The 26,019-nt window shown below is 46.9% G+C and overlaps 1 protein-coding gene across 1 annotated transcript in view; it reads left to right on the top strand.

The window, feature by feature from the left end:
- The window catches only part of EVA1A (eva-1 homolog A, regulator of programmed cell death), a 303,636-nt gene extending 283,981 nt beyond the window's left edge, over positions 1-19,655 (top strand). Inside the window, exons 6-8 of the mRNA XM_043542176.1 lie at positions 1,866-2,030; positions 7,338-7,508; positions 18,265-19,655. Of these exons, the coding sequence (XP_043398111.1) occupies positions 1,866-2,030; positions 7,338-7,508; positions 18,265-18,635 (707 nt within the window). The 3' untranslated portion in view covers positions 18,636-19,655. The remainder of the gene's footprint in view (positions 1-1,865; positions 2,031-7,337; positions 7,509-18,264) is intronic.
- Positions 19,656-26,019: the final 6,364 nt, after the last annotated feature.

The raw sequence follows: 26,019 nt of genomic DNA, 5'->3' as shown, positions 1-26,019 counted from the left end.
CAGCCCTGGGTGGGTTGGGGCTTTAACCTGAGCCCTGCCAGCCAGGGCTGAAGCCCTCAGGCTTCGGCTTCTGCCCTGGGCAGTGGAGCTCGGACTCTTGGCTTCGGCCCCAACAAGTCTAATGCCAGACCTAGTGACCCCACTAAAACAGAGTCACGACCCACTTTGGGGTCCTGACCCACAGTTTGAGAACCGCTGTTTTAAAGGATCTGATATTCAGAGGGTGCTGAGCCCCTGTCCTTTGAAAATCAAGCCCATTTATGGCATCTCAAACTTGACACTCCAGATTGTTAGTTACTTGTGACACTCTTGGCTGCAAGACACTATTTTTAATCCACCCTACATGCTTCCTGGACTTTCTGCCTGTTCCAGTCTTTGGCATTCCCCTGGCTTCTGTTCAGTTACCCCCCAGATAATGTGTTTCCTCTACTGCCTACGCTGAAGAGGAGTCTTGCCACTCCAGTTCTCTCCAGAAACTACTGTGCCAGCTTGTTGATATTTACGAGTTAGGGCTTTGGGTTTTTTAAATATCTGTTTCCTGACCTGATGAGACTCTACTAATAATGCTAGAAGGTAAGTGCTGATGCCTGGGCTGCCAAACATGAAAGGGTGGCCAGTAAATGCAGTTACGGTTCTCAGGCTCAGCAAAGACAGCAAGTCTAATACAGTGTAAAGGAAGGTGACTGGATTACTTCCTGATCCTTAGCTTTTGTAGCTGTGCAAGCTAAATAATGATAAGGGCAATCAGAGCTCCTGCTTCAAGGTGTCAGCTAATTACTTAGAGATCAGGAAGGACCTTCCCTCCACGTGCAGTGTTGCACTTGGCCAGGTCCTTTTTCACATTTGTCTTTGGGGTGTTTTTAGCTGTATAATAAAGTTATACCTTAATTTTCAGTGTCCTGTAGCTTTAAATCTCCAAGGTCTCTGGTGTCTGCAGAAATGAAACCTCCATTTTGTGTTGATTTTAGTGTAGGGTGTCACAGAAGGAACACACATATTATACTTTCTCATGGAGACTTTACTTTTGTTTTCTTAACCCTAACATGTATGGAAGACACATATGTTCTGTAGTTACATCGGCTGTTGGCCACTGCTGGAGACACCACCAGACTAAATGAACTGATGTTCTGACTCTGTGTGGCAAATGCTAATTTACTGTGTGACCAGATCCTCAGGTAGTGTAAATCTGGATAGCTCCACTGACTGCTGATTTACAGCTGAGGACCTGGCCTTGTAATTGAGGGGAGAAAAATACCCTGCTCTTACTAAGACATCTGTGATCCAAAGCAAGAATTGTAGTGTTGTGCACTATTACGCTGGTTTGTAATTGTACAAAGGAACGGTTCATTATTTGCCTTAATTTCTCTTCAATCGCATTTGAAAGAAAAGATAATATGCTAAGGTAAAGGATCAGAAGAGGGAATAGTGTTTATGTATCTCACAAGGGTTTGATGTTAGTAAAGCACTTTGAGAAGAACAGTGCTACAGCACTGCAGGAGGTATAACATTGATTGCTTTTCATTTTGGGATGTTAAGTCAGTGTCTTGAAAAGACTTGTGTCACCTCCTCGATCTTTTCCTCCCACCTCATCTAAATATTTTGACCAATCTAAAGAATTAACAATATTCATTATAAATCAAATGATGTCTTACTAAGTTCACAGTGCCTTGCATTCAGATATTGAATCTGGCTGTCTAGGCATTCATAGCACACTCCTGATGGTGGTAAATGAGCATGTCTTTGGTCTGCTTACAGTATAATTAAATATAAGATGAACCTGTAGCAAAATGGAATAATTCAGTTTATTACCAGCTGAAATAACCCATCCTAACGATTGTGTTGTTTTTGTTGTGCTTCTCTTGCAGTTCCCAAGAAACTTCTGCATGAAACCCAGCCAGAGCCAACCAACTACCAAGGAATTCAGCAACCACATTTTCCACAGCAGCCAAGAGTGTATGATCCTAATGTTATAGGGGACGGCGTGTTCTTTCCTGAAGCCTCGCCGGCCATTCTAGAGCGCGTTCTGCCAGGTAGCTAAGGCTGTAACAATATTTACAGAAACCTAACAGCAGTGATAACAATGATGAGTTCCCATTAGTGGACACTAAATACCAGAATCCACGCTCAGGCATTTGTGCAGTGCATAGGGCCCACCCATTTCGGAACAGTGGGCGAAATACAGTTTTGTCATTGCACAGCTAGCTCATGACTTTGTGGCTTCTGAGTTCTCTGTACCGTTCCAGCAGTGAAGTACAGTACATGTCTGTCAGCACAGTACAATGACTACCATGCAGCTTCAGAACATGAGCCTCCTCCACTGAAGTCAATGGCAAAGCTCACACTGGCTTCAGTGAGATTAGGGTTATGTTTTTACTCTGTATAGCATCTTTCATAAAATTCTATGCCAAAATGCTTTACAGCCTTAACTGATATATTGCAAACATGAAAAAAGGCCGGAGAATGTCAGAGGCAACATGTTTGAAATGGGATGCATACGTTGTAAAGATAAGGGGAGGTTGTTCCAAAGGCTGGGAGCTGCAAAGGAGAAGGCTCTTACACCATCAGTGGTGACATAGAGAAGGCCAACGATAGGCAAGGCATAGGGGAACATCTCTGAGGAAGGCATGGGGGAACGTGGGTGACTTTTAGCCAGATCCTGGAGTGAATGGCGAGCCAGTGGAGATGGATGAGGACAGTGTACAGCGGTGGATGGCCCTTCCATGATATGCTTTAGTTGCGATAGAATAGATCTCCTTTCCTCCTGCATAACCCCTGTAGTCTTTTTCCTACCCTTACTGGCTGATTGTACAATCCTACAGATTAGAAAACCAGTTCTGTGGCTTTATGGTGCTTGTTGCTGGAGTGTAGAGTGCTCAGACAATCATTCATTTAGGAACTTGTTTGACTGCACTAAGGCTCCACTGGAGAAAACAAAGAGCGGAACTCCTCTTACAGTTCAAAGTAAAGAAGTTATTCTTCACTCTGCCTCCTAGAAAACACGCCCATTGTGCAATGTTTCCACAGGATAGCTAGAGCCCAGCAGGTCTCTGTCTCTGTCTCCACCTGGGCCTTGCTTTGTTGATCTAGTATACAGCACATCCTACGGGGAAGCCCCAAAAGGGGGTGTAATTTGAAATCTTTGTCCTGCTGAGATCCAGAGAGGCTCGTCCCCATTATGGAGCTTTCTGAAAACACTGGGGAATCTGTGATGTGGGAGGGGCTGAAGAGGGAAGGAAAAGCAGGAGAGAAGGGAGCGGGGGGCTTGTTGAGCTCACCAAAGATGGAGAGGAGCCATGATAAACTTGCAATGCTGCTCCGCATATAAGTGACGTGGCAATATCAGAAGATGGGTCTTGAGTCGGTACTGCTGGCCTGCACTCACTTATCTGTTCCCTACTTAGGCTTAATTGACACGTCTTCTGTTTTCCATGGGACAGCCCCAATTTTGACATTAAAGAGTTCTCAATTATTGCCTGGGATAGCGTGACTTCATATCATAACGTTGCATCATGGAATGATGATGCCTTGTGGCCGCAGGGAAACACCACCATGTGGAGATGCAGTTACTTTGCCTAAGAGGACAGAGACTAAAAGGTGGCAGGCCTCCTCATTAGCCTTCCACCATGTACACTGACACTGTTATGGCTTTTGGGACGCCCTGGGTGCAGAGAGTGGGATGTTTCCCTTTTGGAAATGAGTGGACCATATACACAGGATTAATCAATTATCTCTTCTCCATTTACGTTATGCACAATTGCTGCAGAGTATACATAGGGGCAGAGATGGCTATTAATCAGCAGTAAAGCCCTGTCGCCACTGTAACTTGTAACCCTCTAACCAGATACTGGCGGGCTTATTTGTAAGCATAGGTTCCATCCACATGTTGACCCTCATCGTGGTCATCACTGGAGACTGACCCCTGAGTGCTAGTGTATGAGCCTCTACAGCTTGTGCGGAATTCCCTAGCTGGGAGCAGTATCAGAGTCATATGCTCGGTGGGTTGGACACGGGTGGGGGAAGGCAGAACGCACACCGAGCAGGGGGCATATCCATGCATCGCCGTGTTAAGACTCAGTAACAGCCCACAGTGGTTTGCCTTTGCCGTACACCTGCCGGTGGTGCCCTGATCACGGTGTGACAGCCTCTGCTACATGCTGCTGCTGTGTTTTAAAAGAAGACCTGACATATTGTGTAACAAAGCACGCAAGGGAGTAAGCCGTCAAAGCCTCATTCACTGTTTGTCTGTGAGAATCCTCTTTGTCTTTTAAATCCCTCCATAAAACCTACCTCTGCTGTGATTCCTGCAGCTCGCTGCCCTCTGGCATCGGCGAGGCAAATGGTGAGCTGAGACTTCCGTTTTTCTGCTAAACTCTCTTCGTTTTATTACCTCGCCCTCCCACCAGCTGCCACCCCATTGGTCAGTTTTCTCTATCCATTGACACCTGAATTGTAAATGCTCTGGGGCAGGGATTGCTTTCTTTGTTAGTTGTTTGCACAGCACCCAGAACAATGGGGCCCTGATCCTTGACTGGGGTTCCTAGATGCTACTGTAATAGAAATCAGATTAATAAATAATTAGAGTTATTTAGGGAGAGTCAAATTTTCCCATATCTCCTCCATTCAGTTCCCTGAAGATGGCTACTTTGGTAAATCACAATCCCTTTAGAAACACCACCTTTAAAGCAAAACACAATCTGGGCTCCTTTTACATTTCCTTCTCCGACTTATTCAGCATCCCATTCAGCTCCCCTTTATTCCCCAAATATGTGGCACTTCCAGTTACTACCTTTCCTGCCATATCAATAATCTGGGGCTGGGAATGGCATTTTGAAGGCTCTACATTCCGAGAGTTACTAGGTTAAGGCCCAAATACCCTTCACAAGTGCTCAGACCTTGGGCTGAGGACAATTGACATGACAATAATAAGAATTACACTCCAGTAGAGCTTGTTATCTGTGATTGTCAAAGTGCCTTATAAAAGTTATCACAATATCTCATTGAGGTAGGCATTATTGCCATTTTACAGCTAGGGAAACTGAGGCATGGAGTGATTAAAGAACACTACATCCAAACGTGGGGGCCCAACATTAAGCACATAGATAAATGGCCTGGATTTTGAAGGTGCTGAGCACCCATCGCTTCCTTTGGTTTCACATTAGGAGTTGAATGGGGAAGATCAAGGCATTTATTAAGATGCTGAAATGTGGATTTAGGGGGAGATTTTCAAAAGCGCCCTTCGTGCCACTGAATTTCCTATTGAAAATGTCCGCCTTTACCCCTCTGTGCCTTAGTTTGTTCATCTATAAAACTGTCTTTCAATGGGAATAGTGCTCCTAAATCTGAGGTCCTTTTGAAAATTTCCCCTTTGGTCCCTCTCTTCAGGCATCCATGTTTGAAAAGTTTTGCTTAAATGACTTGCCCAAGGTCACAGTCATTCAGTGGCAGGGTTGGAAACAGAACCCAAGTTTCCCAATGGCCAGTCCCCTACTCTAACAGCTAGACATCACCACAGCATCCAGCTCTAAGCAGAGGGGTTATTTTAACCGCTGTATTTGGCACTGGTGTGACTGCTGCTGAAATACTGTGTCCAGCTCCGGTGCCCACAATTCAAAAAAGATGTTGATAAATTGGAGAGGGTTCAGAGAAGAGCCAGGAGAATGATTAAAGGATGAGCAAACCTGCCTTATAAAGAGAATGTCAAAGAGCTCAATCTATTTAGCATGACAAAGAGAAGATTATTAAGGTGGTGACTTGATAATGCTCTGTAAGTAGCTACATGGGGATTGAATAATGGGCTCTTCAGTTTAGCAGAGAAAGGTCTAACACTATCCAATGGCTGGAAGTTGAAGCTAGACAAATTCAGATGGGAAATAAGGCTTACATTTTTAACAGTGACAGTAATTAACAGTTGGAACAATTTACCAAGGGTCGTGGTGGATTCTTCATCACTGACTATTTTTAAATCAAAATGGGATGTTTTTTCTAAAAGAGCTGCTCTAGAAGTTTTTTGGGGGAGGTTCTATGGCCTGTGTTATACAGGATGTCAGACTAGATGAGCACAATGGTCCCTTCTGGCCTTGGACTCTATGAATCTCTGAAGCCGCACTAATAGGATGCAGCACCACACAGGCATTTATCCACCTGAGCCATCACCCCTGCTGACATTTTAAATTAACTTATTTCCCCCTCACTCCCAAATCTTTGTCGCTGACCTCGGGGGGCCACACAGCTTCCAGGCAGGTACAGTGCGAAGTGAACAATGTAACCGTTCACCTTGGGTGTGAGCGGTGCAAATGCAAACACAGAGAGACAGTGAACAAACGTGGACTTTCATGCGCTGCAGGCTGGAGTTGAAAGTGACTTTGCTCCCGCAGCAGTAATGGTATTTCATGCACCAGAATTTGTCAGTTTCCTGAACTTAATACTAGCAGATAAGTGGAAGCCAGATGCAATTGCCAGCTACTGTGTACTGTTTGTTTGCAGCCTGTACCAGATACACAGGGACAGGAGTCTTAAAAGGTTTAACAGCCGTTGGCTTTTGCACACTCATAGGTGGATGATGGAGCACTCTCTATGGGCTGACTTTTTAATGTGTTTGAAACAATTAGTATTTTGCCATTGGTTGTGGTGTCTGCAGACAGATCAAGGTACAGCCAGTTCTTAGCAGTGATCTGATAAGGTCTGAAAGGGTCTCTTTCAGCCTTCTGGAATTAGCTGCCTTCTCAGCTCCAGTCTTCAACAAATAAAATAAAATCATTAACCCATGTTCCCTCACCTCTCTGAACGGGAAATTATGTCTCAGTGAAACACAATGAAAGCATGCTTCTGAAGGAAGTCATAAACACAGGCAAAGATCCGCCCTTCCCTTAATAAGGCTGGAGGGAAAGCAGTGCTGCTTGCCAGGTGTAGATCACTCTAGAATTACAGTGAGATGCAAGCGAGGTGTTGCCGACCCTGTCTGTGTCTTCCAAGCTCATGTGCTGAGTTATTACACTGTTAGTGGAACCCAGCATTGATAAAGGATCTTTGATTTAAAAAAAAAAACCCAACCTGATTATATATTTGCTGTATATCATCTGGGTGTGTCTAACGGGGGATGTGAAAGAGAAGGATATAGGGGAGAGGAGATGCTGCCTGGTAGCTAACACAGAAACTGCCTTGAATCCACCGTGTGCTCTCAGCCGAAGCTAACCAAGAAGGTCCAGTTGCCTAACTGCGGCAGATTTGGGTGGCATTGCCAGTGACTGGCTCCAGATTTCTGAATGCAGAAGCAGGTTCAATTGCTTTAGGGCAGGGCCGTGCTGAAACTGACGTGCTTGTTCCCTCACTCAAAACAGAGAAGAAGAAAGGGAGGTCGGCTACCTTTTACCCGCTAGACAACACTCCCTTGCTGCTTCCAGTGGATGAGACACAGCGGCCAGTGGATAACAGCAGCATGGAGCCCGTGGGCGTTAGCACAGAGATGGCCTTGCTCAGCAACATCCTAGCAGCGTATTCCTTTATCACAGGTAGGTCTCTCACCTGCTTCGTCTTTGGGCTGCTGTGATGTCTTTTAAGACTCTCAGTGGGGCGCCCCAGTGTAAGTGAGGGCACAATCTGCCCCTTTGTATTTCTCTCAGAGGTTCATTTTCCCATTTGTCTCTCAGCAGGTTTTGCCTTGAAAGACCTGACCAGTGTAGCTCTAGAGAGGGGCTGACTGTATATAACAGGCTGTATTGTGTTCTGCCTTCCCTTGGACTTGCTCTCATCTGAAGTTAAATACAATGTAATCTTAGATACGGTATTATTTCTAATGTGCCTTTTTCCTTGAGATCAAAGCCTGGCTCATTAAGAAGGCAAGCTTGTCCTGTAATTTGGAAAATAAGCAGCACTAAGATCATTACCCTACTTAAGAAAATTTGGCTTATCTTCAGTGGAAGTGTGAAGATGAAGTTTCTGCTTAGTGTAATTATATATTTAAATCTAATGTAGGGAAAGATTTCCTCCGATCACAGCTTAGCTTTCATCCACATTTTTTCTTGTCATGTGTCTTTCATGTAACACAGGAGCTTTCTTCCATTTACATTTATTTTAAAGAGTCACTCTCATCATGAAGCTCATCAGCCAGAATCACTGCGAGGGGGCAGCCAGGGGGTGGGCCCCCCCAAAGCAGAAAGCCTGCTAGAATGAGGGGCACAGTAGTGCAAGCTGTCCACAGCTCCTGTTTGTATCAGAGACCAGCGCTGGTTGGTGCTACCCACAAAGAGGGTGGAGCCAGCCCCACAAAGCGCAGAGTCAGGCTGGCCAGGAGATGTACTGATTCACCACTTTTGTTAGTCCAGCTTCTGCTGGGGGAGAGGGGCTCCTCCAGAATTATAATTGGAATTGCAAAACTACTGTCCCCAGACGGGAGCCCCCTCCCTCCGGCGTAACAGAGACAGGGCATACAGTTTGCTGGCCGTTCCCCGGCAGGATTGAATCTCGACCCTTGTTGTTTTTTAAAAAATGCATACCCGTCTTGCTAACAGCGTAATGCCCAATTTTACAAAGACACATGCATGTGTGTAACTTTGCACATGGTGAATAATCCCATTGACTGCAATGAGGCTAAGACAAGGGAAGCACAGGGATAAATCTTGCAGAATCAGGGCCAAAATGATTAAAACACAAACAATTTCGAGCTTTCTTTTTTTCATGGCACAAAGCTTCGGTCACTTTTATTTCCCTTCGGTGTCATTCTCTGGGTCTCATGCACGAGCACAAGGCTGTTGTGTTTTGGTTCCCAGCACAAGGTTTGGAATTCTAGTTTTGGCAGATGTACATAGAGTTTGAGAACTTTTCTGTGTATAGTGCTCCAGCCGGGGAGCAGGTGTCGGTGGCCGCTCTGTGTGGCTCCCGGAAGCAGCAGCATGTCCCCCCTCCGGCTCCTACGTGTAGGGGCAGACAGGAGGCCCCGCTCTGCACACTGCCCCCATCCAAAGCGCTGCCCCCACAGCTCCCATTGGTCGGGAACTATGGCTAATGGGAGCTGCAGGGGCAGCGCCTGCAGATGGGGCATCACGCAGCAGAGCCACCTGTCTGCGCCTCCGCGTAGGAGTGACATGCCACTGCTTCCGGGAACCACTTGAGATAAGCACGGCCTGAAGCCTGAACCCCTGAGCCACCCTCACACCTCAACCTCCTGCCCCAGCCCTGATCCCCCTGTCGCCCTCTGAACCCCTTGGTCCTAGCCTGGAGCACCCTCCTGCACCCTAAACCCCTCATCCCCAGAACCTGCACCTCCAGCTGGAGCCCTCACCCCCCCATGCCCCAACCCCCTTCCCCAGCCCTGATCCCCCTCCCGTCCTTAACCTCTCGGTCCTAGCCTGGAGCACCCTCCTGCACCCTAAACCCCTCATCCCTAGCCCCACCCCAGAGCCCGCACCCCCAGCTGGAGTCCTCACCCCCCGCCCCCGCCCCGCACTCCACTGCCCCCTGCCTGGAGCCCCCTCCTGCACCCTGAACTCCTAATTTCTGGCCCTATAGCCTGCACCCAACCCCAATTTTGTGAGCATTCATGGCCTGCCATAGAATTTCCATACCCAGAAGTGGCCCTCGGGCCAAAAAATTTGCCCACCCCTGCTCTAAACCCAAACCTGTGAATGCTGGATCTTAGTCTGCCCAGAAGAATGTCCAGCATATCTTTGTGCGACTAAGGCTCTATCCCCACTGGAGTGCTACCCATGATTAGGGGACTGTTTTAACCTTTCTGCTAATGTGGATTAAATACAGTTTAACAAGTCAAACAGACATAGTTAGAAATATAATGGTAACATAATAAAGGTTTGTGTTTCTGTAGTGCCTCCCATTAAAAGCCCTGAAAGCATTTTTCAAGCATTAATGAATTTTCAATAGAGATGCACTCAAGCCACAAACTCTGGCCCTGAATCTGAATCCTTCTTTTGCCAGCCTTCCCACCCCCATTTCTGACATTTTTTGGATTTGGGGTTTAGTTGATTATGGAGAAGTCACACATGAAATTTGGTCTGAGATCTAAAGTTTGCCCAAGTTTGCAGCTCAAATCTAGAATTTGGCCTGGAGCCGTCTCTAATCCTCACAACTTCCCTGTAAAGCAGGTTATTATTGATATTGTCATTTTATAGTTGGGGAAAAGTTAAAAGTGACTCACACAAGGACTTACAGTCAGTCAGGGAAAACTGGGACTAGAATCTAGGTCTTTTGACTATGCTCAAAGTACCATGGACTATGTTTCCTTTTTCCACAGTAAAACTCTGGCCTATATTTTTCTTGTGGGACACTATCTCTTTTGAGCTGGGATTCTGCGAGATTTAGGGCTGTTCTGTGCTGGTAACCTGGTTGAGCTAGCAATAAAGACACAAGGGCTATAGGTGACAATTTTTTTTAAACCATTCTCTTTTGGGGGCCTGTCCTGCAAGGTGATGTGCACCCTCAGTTCCCACTGAAGTCTATGGGAGTTATGGGCCCTCCATGTTTCACAGCACCATGCTGCTGCGCACCTGTCTGTCGTGCCTCCAAGCAACAGACTAAAACAGGGCTGAAGCTTCATTTCCTGACTACAGCTACCTCCAGTCCCAGCTTGAGGAAAGCCATTCAGAAGCTGACTATACTGACCTGTGCAAGCATTTCCAGACCAAATCCATGGGAAGTGGGTGGGCAGCTGCAGACGGAGAGACTGCAAACACCTGCCACTAGCACCTGTTGGCATGTACCGTGTCGTGCAGCAGGTGGGAAGGTTAGATGCAAATACAAAGGGACATGTCCTGGCCATCCCCTCTATCTTTTTGCTTGAAGTCTGTGTGTAAAGATGCAATGTTCCTATTAATGGCAAAGGAGTGCAAAAAGCCAGTATAGCAGGTCACAGAACCACTTGTGGGAGTGTTTGCTTTCTTTATCAATCTGCTCATGGCCCTCCACACGATTAGTCAGGGTCCTTTGGAATTCCAGCCACAAAGGAATTCGTGTTTATTTGTTTCATGCAACCCCACAGAAGTTTTAACGTAATAGTTCTACAGAAATTTGCAAAGAAAATAAAAGAATATCAATAGTTGGTGATTTTACTATTTAGGATCATCTGGTAAACTGGTCAGATTTAGGACTTGGTCCTTGACTTTAAAGATTGGTATGCAAGTAACTTTGCAGCAAGTCGTTGAAGAATTAGGTTCTTAGTTACATAATGTCCGTAGCTGCAAACTACAGAATTGTTATTTATTATGGAAAAACTCCTGCTGGCTTCACTGGGCTTCGGATCTATAATTGTGACCAAGAACATAGCAACAAACCTAAAATCATCCCTCTAGCTGTATAGTACTCAATTGGCTCTTGTCCCATTTGTCCCTGAGTGCATCCTCTCTGGCCTAGAACTGAACGGGCATGGAAACTGAGTGACCAACTTCCACCTAGAGGTGGGACGTCCCTGCAGATCAGGGTGGCAGTGCATTAGCAGCAGGGATGGTGCCTCCATTTACCCTGTAACTGTTCTGTGGGCAGAGGACTTCGATCTCCAGGATTTGTGCAGAAATTTCGTTTAAAAATGTAAGGGGGAGGGACACCATAACTTCCCCATAAACAGCGACGTGCTGCCAATATGGTAACGAGCGGCTCCCAACAAAAAATCCTGGGGAGCTCAGACCAACTTCCCTCTGAAATTGCTGGTGCTAGAAGTTAGACGGGGCTCCCTGCGAGTCCCCTCCATTACATCGCTGTCCTAACATGGGGAGTCCAACTGGCTGCTGTGCCTTAGAAGAGATGCAGTGAGCGACATTAATGAGGAGCTCCTCCTCCCCGCTGAGCTCTCTGAGGGCCTGATGCCATCACAGGAAATCAGCTGCAGCATTGCATAGATTAATTTTTATTTATTAAAACAAGAAGAAGAAAATAAAGCACTATAATAGCAATAACAACCTTGGCCTGGGCCATTTCCTGGAGAATTAATGACCGTCTGGGCTGATGCTCCCAGCTGATCATTAGCCCACAGGAAATCGCCTCAATAATTGTTGTTTGCTTGGTTGCTTTTTAAAAAAATGTGTTTCTAATTTTGGCTGGTGTGGAGCCTCTAGAAAACTGTGTGCGTTCCAAAGACAGGGACCGGGGGGAAAGGGGAGGCATGCGCCTTTTGGCTACATACATTAAAAGAAGTGATTGAGCAGTCTTCAATCAACGACCTTTTCAGCTGCATGCCCAGCCCAGAGAGAGAGGCACCATAGAGGGGGAAAGCTAATCATTGCTAAGGAGATTGCATGGCACTCCAGGATGGGTCTTGATTAACGTAGAGGGGAAGAATGTAACTCACAGATGTCATCAGAAACTGAGGGAGGAATCTCTTACAGTGGATAATACTGTAAACTTGGACTTCGTCACACCACGAGGCATATGGAACAATCTACCAATGGATATATGCTGTGACTCAGCAAAGTGTTTAAGCATGTGCGTAAATTGCAAGGAGGACAATAGGATTTAAGCATGCACAAAAAGTAAAGGACATGTTTAAGTGGTTTGCTGAATCAGGACCCTGGGGTAGGGGTGGGAGGGCAGCAAGCATTAAGTCTATTTAGAGAGGCCTTAAATGCAGACCATTGATACCCATCCTATGCACGATCTATACTGAGGGGAAGGATACTAGCCTGGATGTTAGGAGATCTGAGTTCAATTTCCTGCTCTGCTTGTGACTTCCTCTGTGACCTTGGGGAAATCACATAAGCCCGAATGCACAGAAGGAATTAGCTGCCTACATGCCAGTTTTGGCTCCATGGCAATGCATGAAACCCTCCTTAAGTTTTTAGGGTAGAAGTTCCCTGGGCACCTATGTTTCTGTTTCTGGGCACGCACACTGCTTCCTCTCTCCGAGTGTCTGGGCACCTATCTCCTGCCTAAACCCCAGAGCAATTCACAAACCAGGAAAGACAGGCGTTCATCCGATCTGGTAGGGACGCTTAGAAGCTGCCTAGTGGATCGGGTCTCATGGAAAATCTGGGTTGGGGGTGCCCACCTTTTTATAACTTTTAGCCCCATGGTTAGAGCACTTGCCCGGGAGGTGAGAGACCCTGCCTCAGTTCCCCTCTCTTTGCCAAAAGGGGAGAAGGGATCTGAACAGAAGTCTCCAGCATTCACATGTGTGCATGTCTAAACACAGACCAGCAGGACAGTCTGATGTAGGGCTCCTTCAATCTCTCCTGCTGAAGGCTGTTTCACTGTGGATAAATAATGAAATCTATTGGATTAGGGGGACAAGATCCCAGGTGGGTGCCCTAACCACTGGCCTATAGGCTTATTCTTGTGTTCTTGCCCAATGACTATTTAAGTATTAATCCACAGTGGAATAGGAATAAGGATTTTGGTGCCTAACGTGCATTCAGGACCCAATGCCTCTGTTCCTCAACTCTCAACTAGGGTTAATTGCACTTCCCTACCTCACCGGGGTGTTGTGAGGATAAATATATTAAAGATTTTGAAGTGCTTAGTTACTACAGCAATGGGGGCTATCTAAGAGCCAGAAATAGTTTGTAATGAGAAAAGTAGACTATATTTTATTTAATTTTTAGTGGGTTTTAGTGTATGTGCTGGATTGACAATCCAGGAGACAGAAATCCACTATTTAGCCACATGGTGGGTACAGCACAAGCAACAACAGTCTTGCCAGCATGCCTCAACTCTGCTTTGGAAGGACTTGGGGGGAGAGAGTGGGTTAGTCTCTGGTAGGGTTGCCAACTTCCTAATTGCACAAAGCCAAGGACGCTTGCCCTGCCCCTTCCCCGAGGCCCTGCCCCTGCTCTGAGGCCCCACTCCCCACTCTCTCCAGCTGCTCGCTTTCCCCCCACCTTTACTTACTTTCATTGGGCTGGGGCAGGGGGTTGGGATGTGGGCTCCAGGAGGGAGTATGGGTGCGGGAGGGGGCTCAGGGCTGGGGCAGGTGTAGACAAGCTGCAAGCGTAGACAAGCCCTGTGTCCCTTGAGGCCTCGCTCTCTAAAGGTAGTTAGATGCCTAACTGCCACTGAAACCAGTTGGCACTCAGCGCCTGAATGCCTTTGAGGAGCTGGGTCTCAGGCCCTTCGGAACTGTTTCCCTGTGCTAATACGGTCCTTGCAGCCTGGCGACAGGCGTGCCAATTAGTGCCCAGTCTGTGATCTGCTTTGTGTGATCAGATTGTGCTTTGTGGTCTGCCTTCTGGAATCTGGACTGACACTACCAAGTCCTTTCACTAAAGAGCCAACAGATGCTTAGGGCACTCAGGCAGTCTGAACCTGAACTGTGCAGTGACCTTCTCCTGACCTGGCCCCAACTGCTTCCTGCCTGTCCTGCCTGCCTCTGCAAACATTCCCCCTCCTTTCCCTGTTGTAGGGGGAGTCCTTAAAGGGACAATGCCCCTTTTCTTCCTGCCAGCAGGTCAGAGGACCCCCCTTCCCCCCCCCCCACTTGGAAACTTGCAGTGAGCACATCTATTTTTAAATGCATAGTTAGAGTTTGAAGTCCATTCTCCTCCCCGCACTCACACCCTGAAAACTGCTCTGAAAAAAAAAAACCCTTACACATAACAGACTGAAAGTGCACAGGTGTGGCCATTCTCAGGGCAACATCTGTGATTCTGTATTCAATAAGAGGCATTCTGCTCAATGAAAGACCACAAAATATGACCCTCGATGAAGATTGTCAAGGATTGATCCGTATTGTTTGATTTGTAAAGCAAGTCACCCATGTCTAATGCCCTGGATAGTGCAGTTTCCTATTAATTATACTTTATTGAAAGTGACTGCTTCACACTTTCTTACATTTTAAGAGTTAGCCCATGTATTGTATCTGTCTAATTTACATTTTATGTGTTGTAAGGCAAGGATATTTGGCCAAACTCACCATTTTAGATCAGTTGGTGCACGCGCTCACACAGACACACTCTCTCTCTCTCTCTCCGGCAGAGGGACAGGGTTTTTGTATTGTACACTGCATAGCACAGTGGGATCCTGGTTCATGACCAGTATGGCTCCTTGGTGTTACCACCGTACAAATAATAATGCTAATAATATTTTTAAAAATGACTAGCGATTCGGGGTGCTTTCGTGTTCGACTGCCAAACTTGAAATGCCTGAAAAGAGGCCGGAGTTTCCGAAAGGCTGAAAACACACCCTCTGAAAGTTAGCCCCCCCCCTTTAAGGTTTCTCAAGTTGGCCACCCAAAAATGGAGGCTCCCCAAATTATTAGTCACGTTTCAAAATCCAGAATCTTGGCCATTGATGATTTAGCTGTTTCAGAGCTATGTTGTTGGCCTAAATTGCCCCTTTGCTGTGCAAAAAGGCACATGCTTTGGGAGGATGGCTGCTGTGTGACTGGGTTGGCTATATGAACTGATACATGCCAGGTCTGCAGGGCGACAGTTCAGTGAAGGAGTCCAGCTTGCGTCCAGCATTTATGAATGCTGATGGCATAACTAATATAGCTCATGAATACCAGCAGAGCCCAAAGATTCAATTACTGCATTGGTACTGAATGAAGGACTATCTGTTTAGAGTTGTGTGTCGTGTATGAAAAATTACCGGCTAACAAGCAATCTAATTTCAGCTCGCTCACTCACTGCCCATGGTAGCTAGAACAGTGGAGAGAGTGAGTGTGGAAGAAAGAAGGAAACTGGCAAAAGGGAAAGAGAAATAATATGTTTTCAGTCCATTCCAGGCTCCACACTCTGCATTTTAGGAATTGTGTCAAAAGAGTGAGCTATGGAACTGATGCAACAGGTATATTTTTTAAAAACTGAGCCTGTATGTGTATGTGAATTTAGTGCTCATACAAGTGAGGTTTGTCTAATCATATCAGCCAGGCATCGAAGAGGCAAACCATAAGCAATTCTGCCAGTGCAAATCAGTCCAGCTAACCCCTTCTCTTCCACTCCTCGGAGCCCTCCATGTGTTCACTTGAAAATGAAGTTTAGGGGTGAAGTTAATTTCTGCACAAAATAACAACCCACCTGGACCCTGCAATCCAAAAGGCAATTTCAAGGGAATATGGGATGGGATGGAGCAGTTTACTCAGGGACGTTCAAGTCAGTGGGAGTTAGGCACCTAACTCCCTTAGGCCGCTTTGAAAATCCCAGTCCTAAAGAATCTCTAATCTCGTACCATTATTGTTTATTTGTATAGTGCCAGCAGCAGGGTCAGGTGCTTTGTAGGTAGGGATGAAGATGAAGGGTGAAATCCTGGCTCCATTTAAGTCAGTGGCAATTTTACTAGGATTTCACCCAAGCTCTCTGCTCCAAAGAGCAATCTAAATAGAGACCTGACAAACAAAGCAGGGTGCCAGAGCAGCAACAGACAGCAGTACAATTGAACAGTGAGATGCAGCACCCATTTTGTCAGTTCCATGGATTGAAATGTCTTTGTTCTCGCATATCTGTTTCAGTAGGTTAGAACCCCAGGCGGGAGGTTGGGTTCTCCTTAGAGAAATGTGGTGTTAAGAAGGGGCTTGAACAGGGAGGGAGTGGAAGCAGATGGACTGGATCAAGTAGTAGGGCCAGGTATATGGGGCAGCATGAAAGAAGGTCCAGAGATAGGAAAGGAGGAGGTACAAAGTGGGCACTTGGTCTGATAGCTTGTGCAGAGTGAAGGGGATCGGGGCCGGGGTGAGTAGAAACAGAAGCAGAGGAGTGGCCACCTGAATGCACTGGGGCTTGAAGACAAAGACGAGGAATTTAAATTGGATCCAGACAGCGAGGGGGTAAAGCTGGTGGAGGCATCTGAAGAGGGCCTGAGCTATGGTTTTTATTGCAGAGGGGAATGTATTGCAAAGCTTCATGCTGAATAAAGGGCAGTATGCCTCCCACATTACATCAAACACCGTATCAAGTTCCTGTTCAGGATTCTTCCCCCTACTGCTTGCTGTAGCTGTGCCATGGGCAGCTTCAGGTATTGGCCTTCGCAGTGACCTTTGACCTCATTCAAACCCAGATTCACGGTCCGATGCTCTTAAAAATATTTTAAAATATGCTCTTTTGTTTGATTTGTGGCCCCATATTTCAAGGGAATATTAGATGCAATGGATTTGAGATTATTACGCTGAGATCAAGACTGAAATTGTCTGTATTATTTGAATTTACCAATGGGGTATGCCCCATCCCCCACTATACACTTCAGGATTGATTCAGCCAGATAAACGCTTCCAAACACCCCCAGCTTTTACACACTAGAAATCTGCTTGAAGTGATTTTAGGGATGTTTCCTGCTTGCCTTCTGAAAACTCCACTTGAAGGAAACCAGACCTAGAGGACCCAATTCTGCTCTCATTTCTAAGGGTGCAATGGGATCCAGTGAAGCCAGAGTTGGCCTGAAGGGGACAGATATATTCCAGACCCTGAAGGCCAGATTCTCAGCGGGTGTAAAATGTCACAGCTCCACCACTGACTTCAGTGGAGCTGCACTGGATCTGAGGATCTGGCCCCAAAGTTTGATTCCCATGCAGGGCTCCGATTTGAATTAACAGGATTGAATTTGGCGCCAGCTATTTTGCCCAGTTCATCTTCATCCTTTGTTGGATCAACTGTTTTTTTGCTATAACACTTAAATGAGCCAAAGTGATTCAGCCCATAGAAAAATCCAATGCATAAGCAATACAAAAATAAGATGGCAGTTTAAAATACAATATGGATCCTTCAAAGTCTCATTATATCATCTCAGAAATATTTTTTTATGCTGAATCTGTCAAGTCAAAGCCCTGGCTCCATCTATCTTGGGGTGTCACCAGCAGTAAATTTTTGTGGTCTGGGCAGAAAGCCAGCACGTTTGCCTTAGATAAGCAAATGAACGCTATGAATCGATCATTTGCCACTTCCTTGGTGCAAGGCTTGCCATTTCAGCTGTGCAAAGGTGCAGAGAGAGCACTGAGCTTTGTCATCATCTTTATTCCTCGGCCAATAACGTATGGGACAGAAAGGTCCGCTTAGTCACTGCTGCCTGTGCAGCTTGCTGGCTTCACGATCCCACTCGCGTAGGGAGTGGCGTTAGCGTTTAATCTGGGGGGGCTGCTCCTTTACCATACTGGCTGGCGTTCGGACACAAGTAGCTCATGGTGTGCATGCAGTAGATGCCTCAGGTACATGTTCTACCACTGGATCCCAGTGACTCCACGGGGGGGGAAACAGTGGAAGCTTTGCAAGGACCATCATGAAACCAAGAGAAGATCTGAACCTCTGAAGAAACTTGGGGCTGTTTGAACTTGTGCAGCTGCCCCGTGTGACCAAGTTATGTGATGCCTTGGTCCTCTGAAAATAATTTCTTTTCTCCTTGCAGAAAATCCTGAGCGTGCCGCTCTGTATTTCGTCTCTGGAGTATGCATCGGACTCATTTTGACCCTGCTGGCCTTGGTGCTGAAGGTGTCCTGCCGAACTGACTGCAAACGATCCCCGGGGAAAAAGCCGCCTCAGGAACCGGAGAGCGACAGCGACAGCAGTGACAGCGAGGACGATTCGGACACCACTTCGGACCTGTCAGCCCGCAGGCACCGCAGGTTCGAAAGGACTTTGAACATGAATGTCTTCACCTCGGCCGAGGAGCTGGAGAGGGCTCAGAGGCTGGAAGAGCGGGAGCGCATCATCCGGGAGATTTGGATGAATGGGCAGCCGGACATACCGGGGACCAGAAGCCTGAACCGCTACTACTAAGTGTTGGGAAATCCCACAGTCCGGTACTGCAGCCTTGGTCTTCCTGGGCCTGCTAAAGAGAGAGAGGAAAGGAGTGTGACATCGGTGTCTCCCCTTTTCCTTTCAGAAGGGCTAACTGGAGCAGTGTGGATGGACAGCAATAAAGCTTTCACCTTCCCCTTTTCCCTGACATGTTGCTACCGACACTAGGAAATCACCCCCCAGGATTTTCTCTCTGGAATCAGTCTGGTCACAGCAGAGGTGGATGCCAGCTTCTCCTCTTGGTGTAGTTCAGCAGTGGGTGGGAGGCACGCTACGGTACAAATGCTGCTCTCATGCTTGCCAGGGAAACCATCAGTGTTCTGCTTTCCCCAAAGATTTCAGGAGAATCGAAAGCAAACTGAGACTCTGGGTCCGCTAAAGGAAAGATAACATGGGGAGGGAGGCACAAGTGCATGATGAGTGACTGTCTTGTGACTTTGGAAGCCATGAGATTAATCTAGTTAAAAAAAGTGACTTTATAAGATGTGGGGATTCTTATGCCATGAAATCGTCTTGGTGCTTGGACGTTCAACAGTGTGTCTTGTTATTTAAGATGGTGTTTTAATCTTGCTTTTCAGTGGCAGCATTTTTTTACTGACACCTCAGGGATAAAATCCTTTTTTTTTTTAGTATGTTTCCCCATCTCCTTACTCACAAACCAACCTGCTCCCAACAGTGAAATTATGGTATTATAGGAGATGTGTCAGTGATGGGTGAAATGTTAAACAGCCTCAAAGAGGTTGAAAGGGGGTTTGTTTGTTTTGAGTTGAGATCTCTAGATATATATTTGAAGAGGCTGCACAGCAATGTGCCTTATTCTTTTCTGTTGTTAAACTACAGGTTTCCATGGATAGTGATGCACAATGTTTTATATATTTTATTAAAAAAATAAAAGAAAAGGTTTGTATTTACCAGAGGGAAATGGGGGGATGGAATGGGCCAAATATGCCAGCAGGATGGGAAATAAATGCAAAATAAACTCTGCTTTGTTTATATCTATTTTAAGTTGCGTCCTTGCTCTTGGCTCACGCTTCGCTGCAGTAAGATACTTTGGAAGAGCAACGAGCTTTTGCAGCCGCTCAAAGCTGACACAAGTGTCTAAGGCAGTGGTGGGCAACCTGTGGCCCGTGGGCTGCAAGTTGCCCACCACTGGTCTAAGGGCACGTCTCGACTGCAAAAGAAAGTGTGTTCTTAACTCAGGTTAGTCAACGCAGATTAAAAAAGCAGTGAGGACACAGCAACTTGACTTTTAACGTGGGTTTACCCCACACACACACACACACCCCTCTCTACCTGAGGTGGCATCAAACATGGTGCTTGGCTAGCTAATTCTTGCTCACATGCTCAGGGTCTAACTGATCGTCATATGTGGGGTCAAGAAGGAATGTTTCTCCTGGTTAGACTGACGACAACTTTGAGGGAGGAGGTTGTGTTGCTCTTGAGCATGTGGGTGGGGATCGCTTGCCAGTCTTATCTGGGTATACGTCAATCATTTCCCTGCCATTGCAGGGCTACACTTCAGTCCCTCCTATTCTCTGCCTGTGGCACTTCATATTGTGAGCCTCAATATTTGGTTTAAGTTACAGCGACCTAAGTGCTGTCCACCCCGGTGGGATGCTGGCGGGAGATGCTCTCCTGCCGACATAGCTTCCACCTCTCACAGAGAGGGAGTAACGATGCCAACGGGAGAGCACTTGCTCATCGGCACACAGCGTCTTCCCCAGATGCACTACAGTGGTGCCCATGTAGCGCTGTGGTGTAGACTTGGCCTTAGAGAAGCCACTTAAATTTGACCCGGCCGCCCCTCCCTCAGGCCAGCAGGGAAGGGGCTTCGCTGGTATGTCACCCAGTGCCTAAAGGGGGAGCCTGGGCCCTGGGCTCCCCCACCATTGCGTCCCTGCCGAGTTCAGTGTGCTGTCTTCTTCCTCATAGGAACAAAGGGGGGGGAAGAGCCATTGTCCCACTTTTTTTAAATGGGGGAGAGCTATGCCCCCCACGTTTAAGAACCTTTCCTAGCAAAGGCTTCTCCTGCTCTTAAAGGGACATGCACCTGAACGTGGCTGCGGTCATAGAAAAAGTAATGCATCTTTGGTTGTATTCTCTTTCCCAAGTGATCCCTCCAACATGTCCCGCCCTGCATTGCCCTCTCCCAATGTGTACATCCCAGACAACGCAACAGGGGTGTTCTGCCACAGACATCCTGTGTGGCCTTGCACAAGACATAGGGCCAAGTTGTTAGGTGGTTAAAGATGCAGCTAGGTGACTTGTGTGATTTTAAAAAGGGCCTAAGTGCTTAACTCCCAAACACAGATGCTTTTGACAGTCCCAATAGGTCTCTAGCTGCATCCTTAGGGGCCTAAAGACCTTTAAAAATCTGGTCCTCACTTTCCCTGGCCCAGAGCCTCAAAAGTATTTAGGCACCTAACACCCATGAAATCAATGTTGCCTGGATACCTTTGAGGATTGGGGCCTGTGCCTCAGTTGCCCATCTGTAAAATGGGGATAAAAACACTTCCCTACCTTGCAGGGGTGCTGGGAGGATAAATACATTGCAGATTGTGAGGTATACAGCTAATGTGGTGCTGGGGGGCCTCATAAACACTATGTATGAATATGGCACCCCATTTACTAGTTAAGTATTTTGGGACACAGTGCGTACCTCTCACCAACTCATCTGAGAACTTCTTGCTCCTTGGAATAGTAACAATTCAATCAGGGGTCTCTAACTGGAACCAATGGAGCATTGTAGCCTTTTCATAAATATGCATGATGGCTTTACCAGCACAGGTCCAGAGCCCAACGTGATCGCCAAATATGGAAATTAGGGGCTAGATTTAAAACTAGGTCTGGTGACACTAAGCATCACAGTGCCTAACTTGTAGGCCCTTAGAAAATCACTGGGAATCCCAAAGCCTGAGGTAGGCGCCTAGGCTCCCTACACAATGAATGGGGAGAGACAGGGGTCAGAATGGGATTCACAAAAGCCAGCATGCTATGCGGCTCCATGCCTAAGCTAGCCAGTGGGAGATGCCAAGCCAGGCACGTAGCTCTGAGAGGCAGAAGTCCTAGCTGCATGGAAGCACCTCTCTGAGCTTGGGAGTCTCAGCTGCAAACCCTGTCTTGGAGTTAGGCACCTACGCTGTAGCTACAAGAAGCTACAGGGAAAGGTCTGGTGGTCGGGGTGCTCACCTGGGACAGGGGATACACCCAGTTCAATTCCTTCTGCCCCTGAGGGGCAGAAGGCTTTTGACCAGGGCTCTGCCACCTGTCAGGCAACTCCAGTAACCGCTGGGCTCTGAGCTGGTCTGATGTGGGGCTCCCTCACTCTCTCCTGTTGAAACTGTTCCACTGTAGATAAATAGTTTTAAAAAGCCCTGGAGGAGGGGGCCTGGATCCTAGGTCTCCCATTCTTGCACTCACCCTCAGGCTACAGAGTTGTTCTCATGCTTGTGCTCTCTCTCTCTTATGTGCTCTCTGGCCCAATGATGCTTTCATAATTTATCCACAGTGCAACAAGCGACAGTGAAGGCAGCCCACATTGGAATAGCCCATGGCCCTGCAGCTGAGTTAGGCAGAGGAACACCCATCCTCCCCCACCCCCACCCCGGTATGTGCAGCGCTCTGGGGCTTAGGTGTCTGGACTCCTAGAGTGGCGCAGCAGCATGCATGCTCAGAAACATAGGCCCTAGGGGACTTTTACAGCAAAAATGTAACTGCCGAGCAAGGTTAGGCACCTGAAATGTTCAGCAGCAGCTGAGCGGGAGTTTTGTGAATCCCAGAAGGGCCTGATTCTGGGATTTAAGTGCCTAAAGTAACTAAGTCCTTTTGTGACACTAGCCCGATGTGTTGGATCTTGCAAACTACGAGTCACACCAGTAGTCAAACTGAAGTCCAGTCTATTTGCCTGCAATCCATGCCATCATTCACATATGTGGCAAGAATACAAACAGGAACTAGGGGTGCAGGGGTGCTGCAGGACTTCTAGGGGCTCTGCTCCTGGCCCCACACATGGGGCTCTGCGATACCCCCACCTGTGGCCCCAGCCTCGGCCCCCCTTATCCCTCTCTGCACCTTCCCCCCAACCCCAGAGCCATGGCCTGCTCCCGGCCCCAGCTCTGGGGGGTGAGGCGGGGGGGGGGTGAAGTAAAAAGTTTTGGGACCACTGCTTTACAGTTTTGTTAGCTGGCTTTCAGCACCCCCACTGCTGCTGAATACAAACACTAGAGTGGTTCCAATTACATACACATTATTTGTTCCTGTTCATTCCCCCCCCCACTCTTGATTTGCCACCTCACACGGTCAACCCAGTTTCGAGGCACTGACCTCTGATGGGGAACTTTGTTCAATGTACCCTGAAAAGCTAGGTAATACGATGTCTGCTGCCTTTCCCATGTCCACGCTGGTGTTAATATCCTCAAAGAATTCCAGAGAGTTAATGAGGCCTGGCTTTCCCTTCCTGAACCCTCCCTGGCTCTACTTAACCCCTTGACTGCCATGGTTCTCAGCACCCCAGGGGCTACACAAATAAAGCAAGTTCGCTTAGCCAGCGGCTCAGCGGAATGTAAAGCATATGGGGATGGGCGGTTCCTTTCTCGCTGCATGGGCACGCTAGAGTTTCTAAGGCCTCCTGAGCAGTTAATCGTGTTATACGTTCCCACGCAGCCTCCTGGGCTCATAGACGTTACTGTGGTCTCCCTCACAAAGAACGTTTAACAACCTGCTCTGAGCCGCAAGTGCTGTAGCCCCCTGAAAAACCAAAATCTCAAATTATTGGCTTCTTTCCACGCTCTGTAATTACCAGGTTTTCCGCCTCACCATTCTCTTCCCTGCCTCCACCCCGCTTCATTTAGTCCCCCCCCCCCCTTTGTTTAAATATTTTTAAATACAGCGAAGGTCTTTGGCTCATGGACTGTCACATGTAAGGTCACTCCCTGAGAACAGCATTCCCTGCTGGCTTTGGTTGCTTGTTTATACCATCGCTGAAGTATGTTCTGTTGTTAATACCTACAGCCTGAAGAGGTTCACTCTTTGCGTGAAAAATGCCAGGTTAGCAGCACTGGAGCCTGAACTCACCCTTCCAGAGAACAGCTCCCCAGACAATAGCCGTGTAATTTTCACCCCTAATAAGCTTCACCGCTGTGGTGGAGGGTTCCTTTGATGAGCTGAAGGGGTAGCTGAGTGCCCAAGCTAGTTCAGTTCTTGGCTTCTGTGCCTGCATTAGACTGTCTGAGCTATAAATTGGGCAATCTTAGGCTAGAATCATAGAATCATAAAATATCAGGGTTGGAAGGGACGTCAGGAGGTCATCTAGTCCAACCCCCTGCTCAAAGCAGGACCGATCCCCAATTAAATGCAAACTCTTCGCTGCACAGGTTGTTCTTACAGGAGTAGGGGCCAAATGTGATAGCATGGAAACCTGTCTGCCAGGAACTGGAGTGAGCCCACAACATTCATTTCACACTGGGCATAGATTATTATTCATAGTAGCTAGCTAGGCCCTACCCTATCTCCCTTAGATACTTGTACAGCCTCCATTACCATAGTGTCTGAGTTCCTCACAACCTTCAATGTATTTATCCTCACAACACCCCGGAGAGGCAGGGCAGTGCTATTAACCCCCTTTTACAGATGCAAGACTGGGGCACAGAGACGAGATTCATAGAGGGGACTCAGGCATTGCAACTGAGCTACGTATGTACGAGAAGGTCAGTTTCTGTCACAAGAAGGTTGCAAAATGAAAAATATTAATCAGTTCCAGAGGTAAGTACTCTATCTTAAAAAGTCTATTGAGTTTTCATGTCTGCCATCTATCTAATGTACAACACACAAGTGCCCCACCTTCTGCTAGGAACATCTTAGAGGACACAATGGATCTTCCCATCGCAGAGTTGCCTTCTTATAGGATTTTCCCTCCCAGCATGCCTTTCTGGAGCTGCTCCTTTAAATTTGGCAGATCTGAGCAGCTGCAGTCCCAAAAAGACCATTTTGCCAGAGGCTGTTTTCTGCCTCTCTGTCTCTCTATTCCAGCTGAGAAGTACCTGTTATGTCTTCCCTTTCTTATTGCCGAGGAGATGGCACACTATCACAGCAGATGATTTGGCCTGTGTTTTCCATGAGTTCACTCGTCATTTCCTGTCTTCTTCCAGGAAAATAAATATAAGTCTAGAGGATAAAGAACAACCATGTTTATATGAAAAGTTAAATATCATTTGTTCACAGCAAGATTGGATGATTGCTGAACAAAGTGAGCTCGAATGGTCTAGCAGAAACAGGGCAAGGCAAACACTTATTATGAAGGGGACATTTTTGCCAGGACTCTTTGCCAAGTGTAAACATTCCCTCTTTGGTACCTCCTTGGAGTTTCAATCATTTCTGCTGGATAACAGGGTTTTGTTTTTTTAAGGCAAACATTTTCCAAGGACACAAATAGTTGAAACAAGTAAAGGAAAGAAAGCAGAGAGGTGGCAAATTTCTTCCTTGGTGCTATGTGAAAGTGCCTATTTCTATTACAACTTCACATAGGAATATAAACCGTAATGACAGTCAAAGGGAAACGGCATTTTTACAAATATGTGGGCTCTCCAAATAAAAAGGAATCTTTCTTTACAGCTCCTGAAGGGGCACTGTCTCGACTGGCTTATTTCCTTCTTGTGTTCTGAGTAATATGTTTTTCTGCATCATGAATGCAATGTGAGCTCCCTCCAGCACTTTTTGTGGTTGTGGTGGCAATTCTGGAGAAAAGCATCCTCTGGGTTTTAGAATGCTGGTGATCTGTACAAAGTTCTTTAAAATCCCCTTTGATGTGGAACCGTCCAAGCTGCATTCTCAGGGTAAAGGGACTTTTGTTTAAATAACTGAATTGTTTAAAAGGGACAGAATTAGGTCTCTTCCATCCAGCGCCTTCGTTTTTGGCATCTGCTAGACCACCCAGGAGGCTGTGTGCTCAGAAGGCATCCAACACCCTTTCTAAACTGCTCCTTGCATGAAGTGCTTTTCCTTACAGAAACCATACGGCAGTATTTGGCAATACTAAAGCTGTTTGCTGCTGTGTTTGGGACCTTTCCTGTCATAGGTATCTGACTCCCAGGACAACATTTGTGTAGTTCTGATTTATTTTAAAAGGCCAGTTGCAGAAAAGCAGCCCAATGAATCTCCAAGCACATAAGCCTAAGCATAAAACAGTAACCGCCCAAGTCAGTATTGATTATCCTGCATCGACACCTAGAGTGCACTCGTCGTCATGGAACGTGAGATAAAAATGATTTGGCAGGTAAGCCTTCTGTGGCTGACAAAAAAATCATTTCACAATGATTGCTAATAATATTGGCTTGAGATTCTGCAACTAGTGGTGACTGCCTTAGGT

This window comes from Chelonia mydas, chromosome 3 (assembly GCF_015237465.2).
Source record: "Chelonia mydas isolate rCheMyd1 chromosome 3, rCheMyd1.pri.v2, whole genome shotgun sequence".
Taxonomy (NCBI): Eukaryota; Metazoa; Chordata; order Testudines; family Cheloniidae; genus Chelonia; species Chelonia mydas.
The sequence above is the reverse complement of the archived record's forward strand: the minus strand, read 5'-3'. Positions and strand labels throughout refer to the sequence as shown.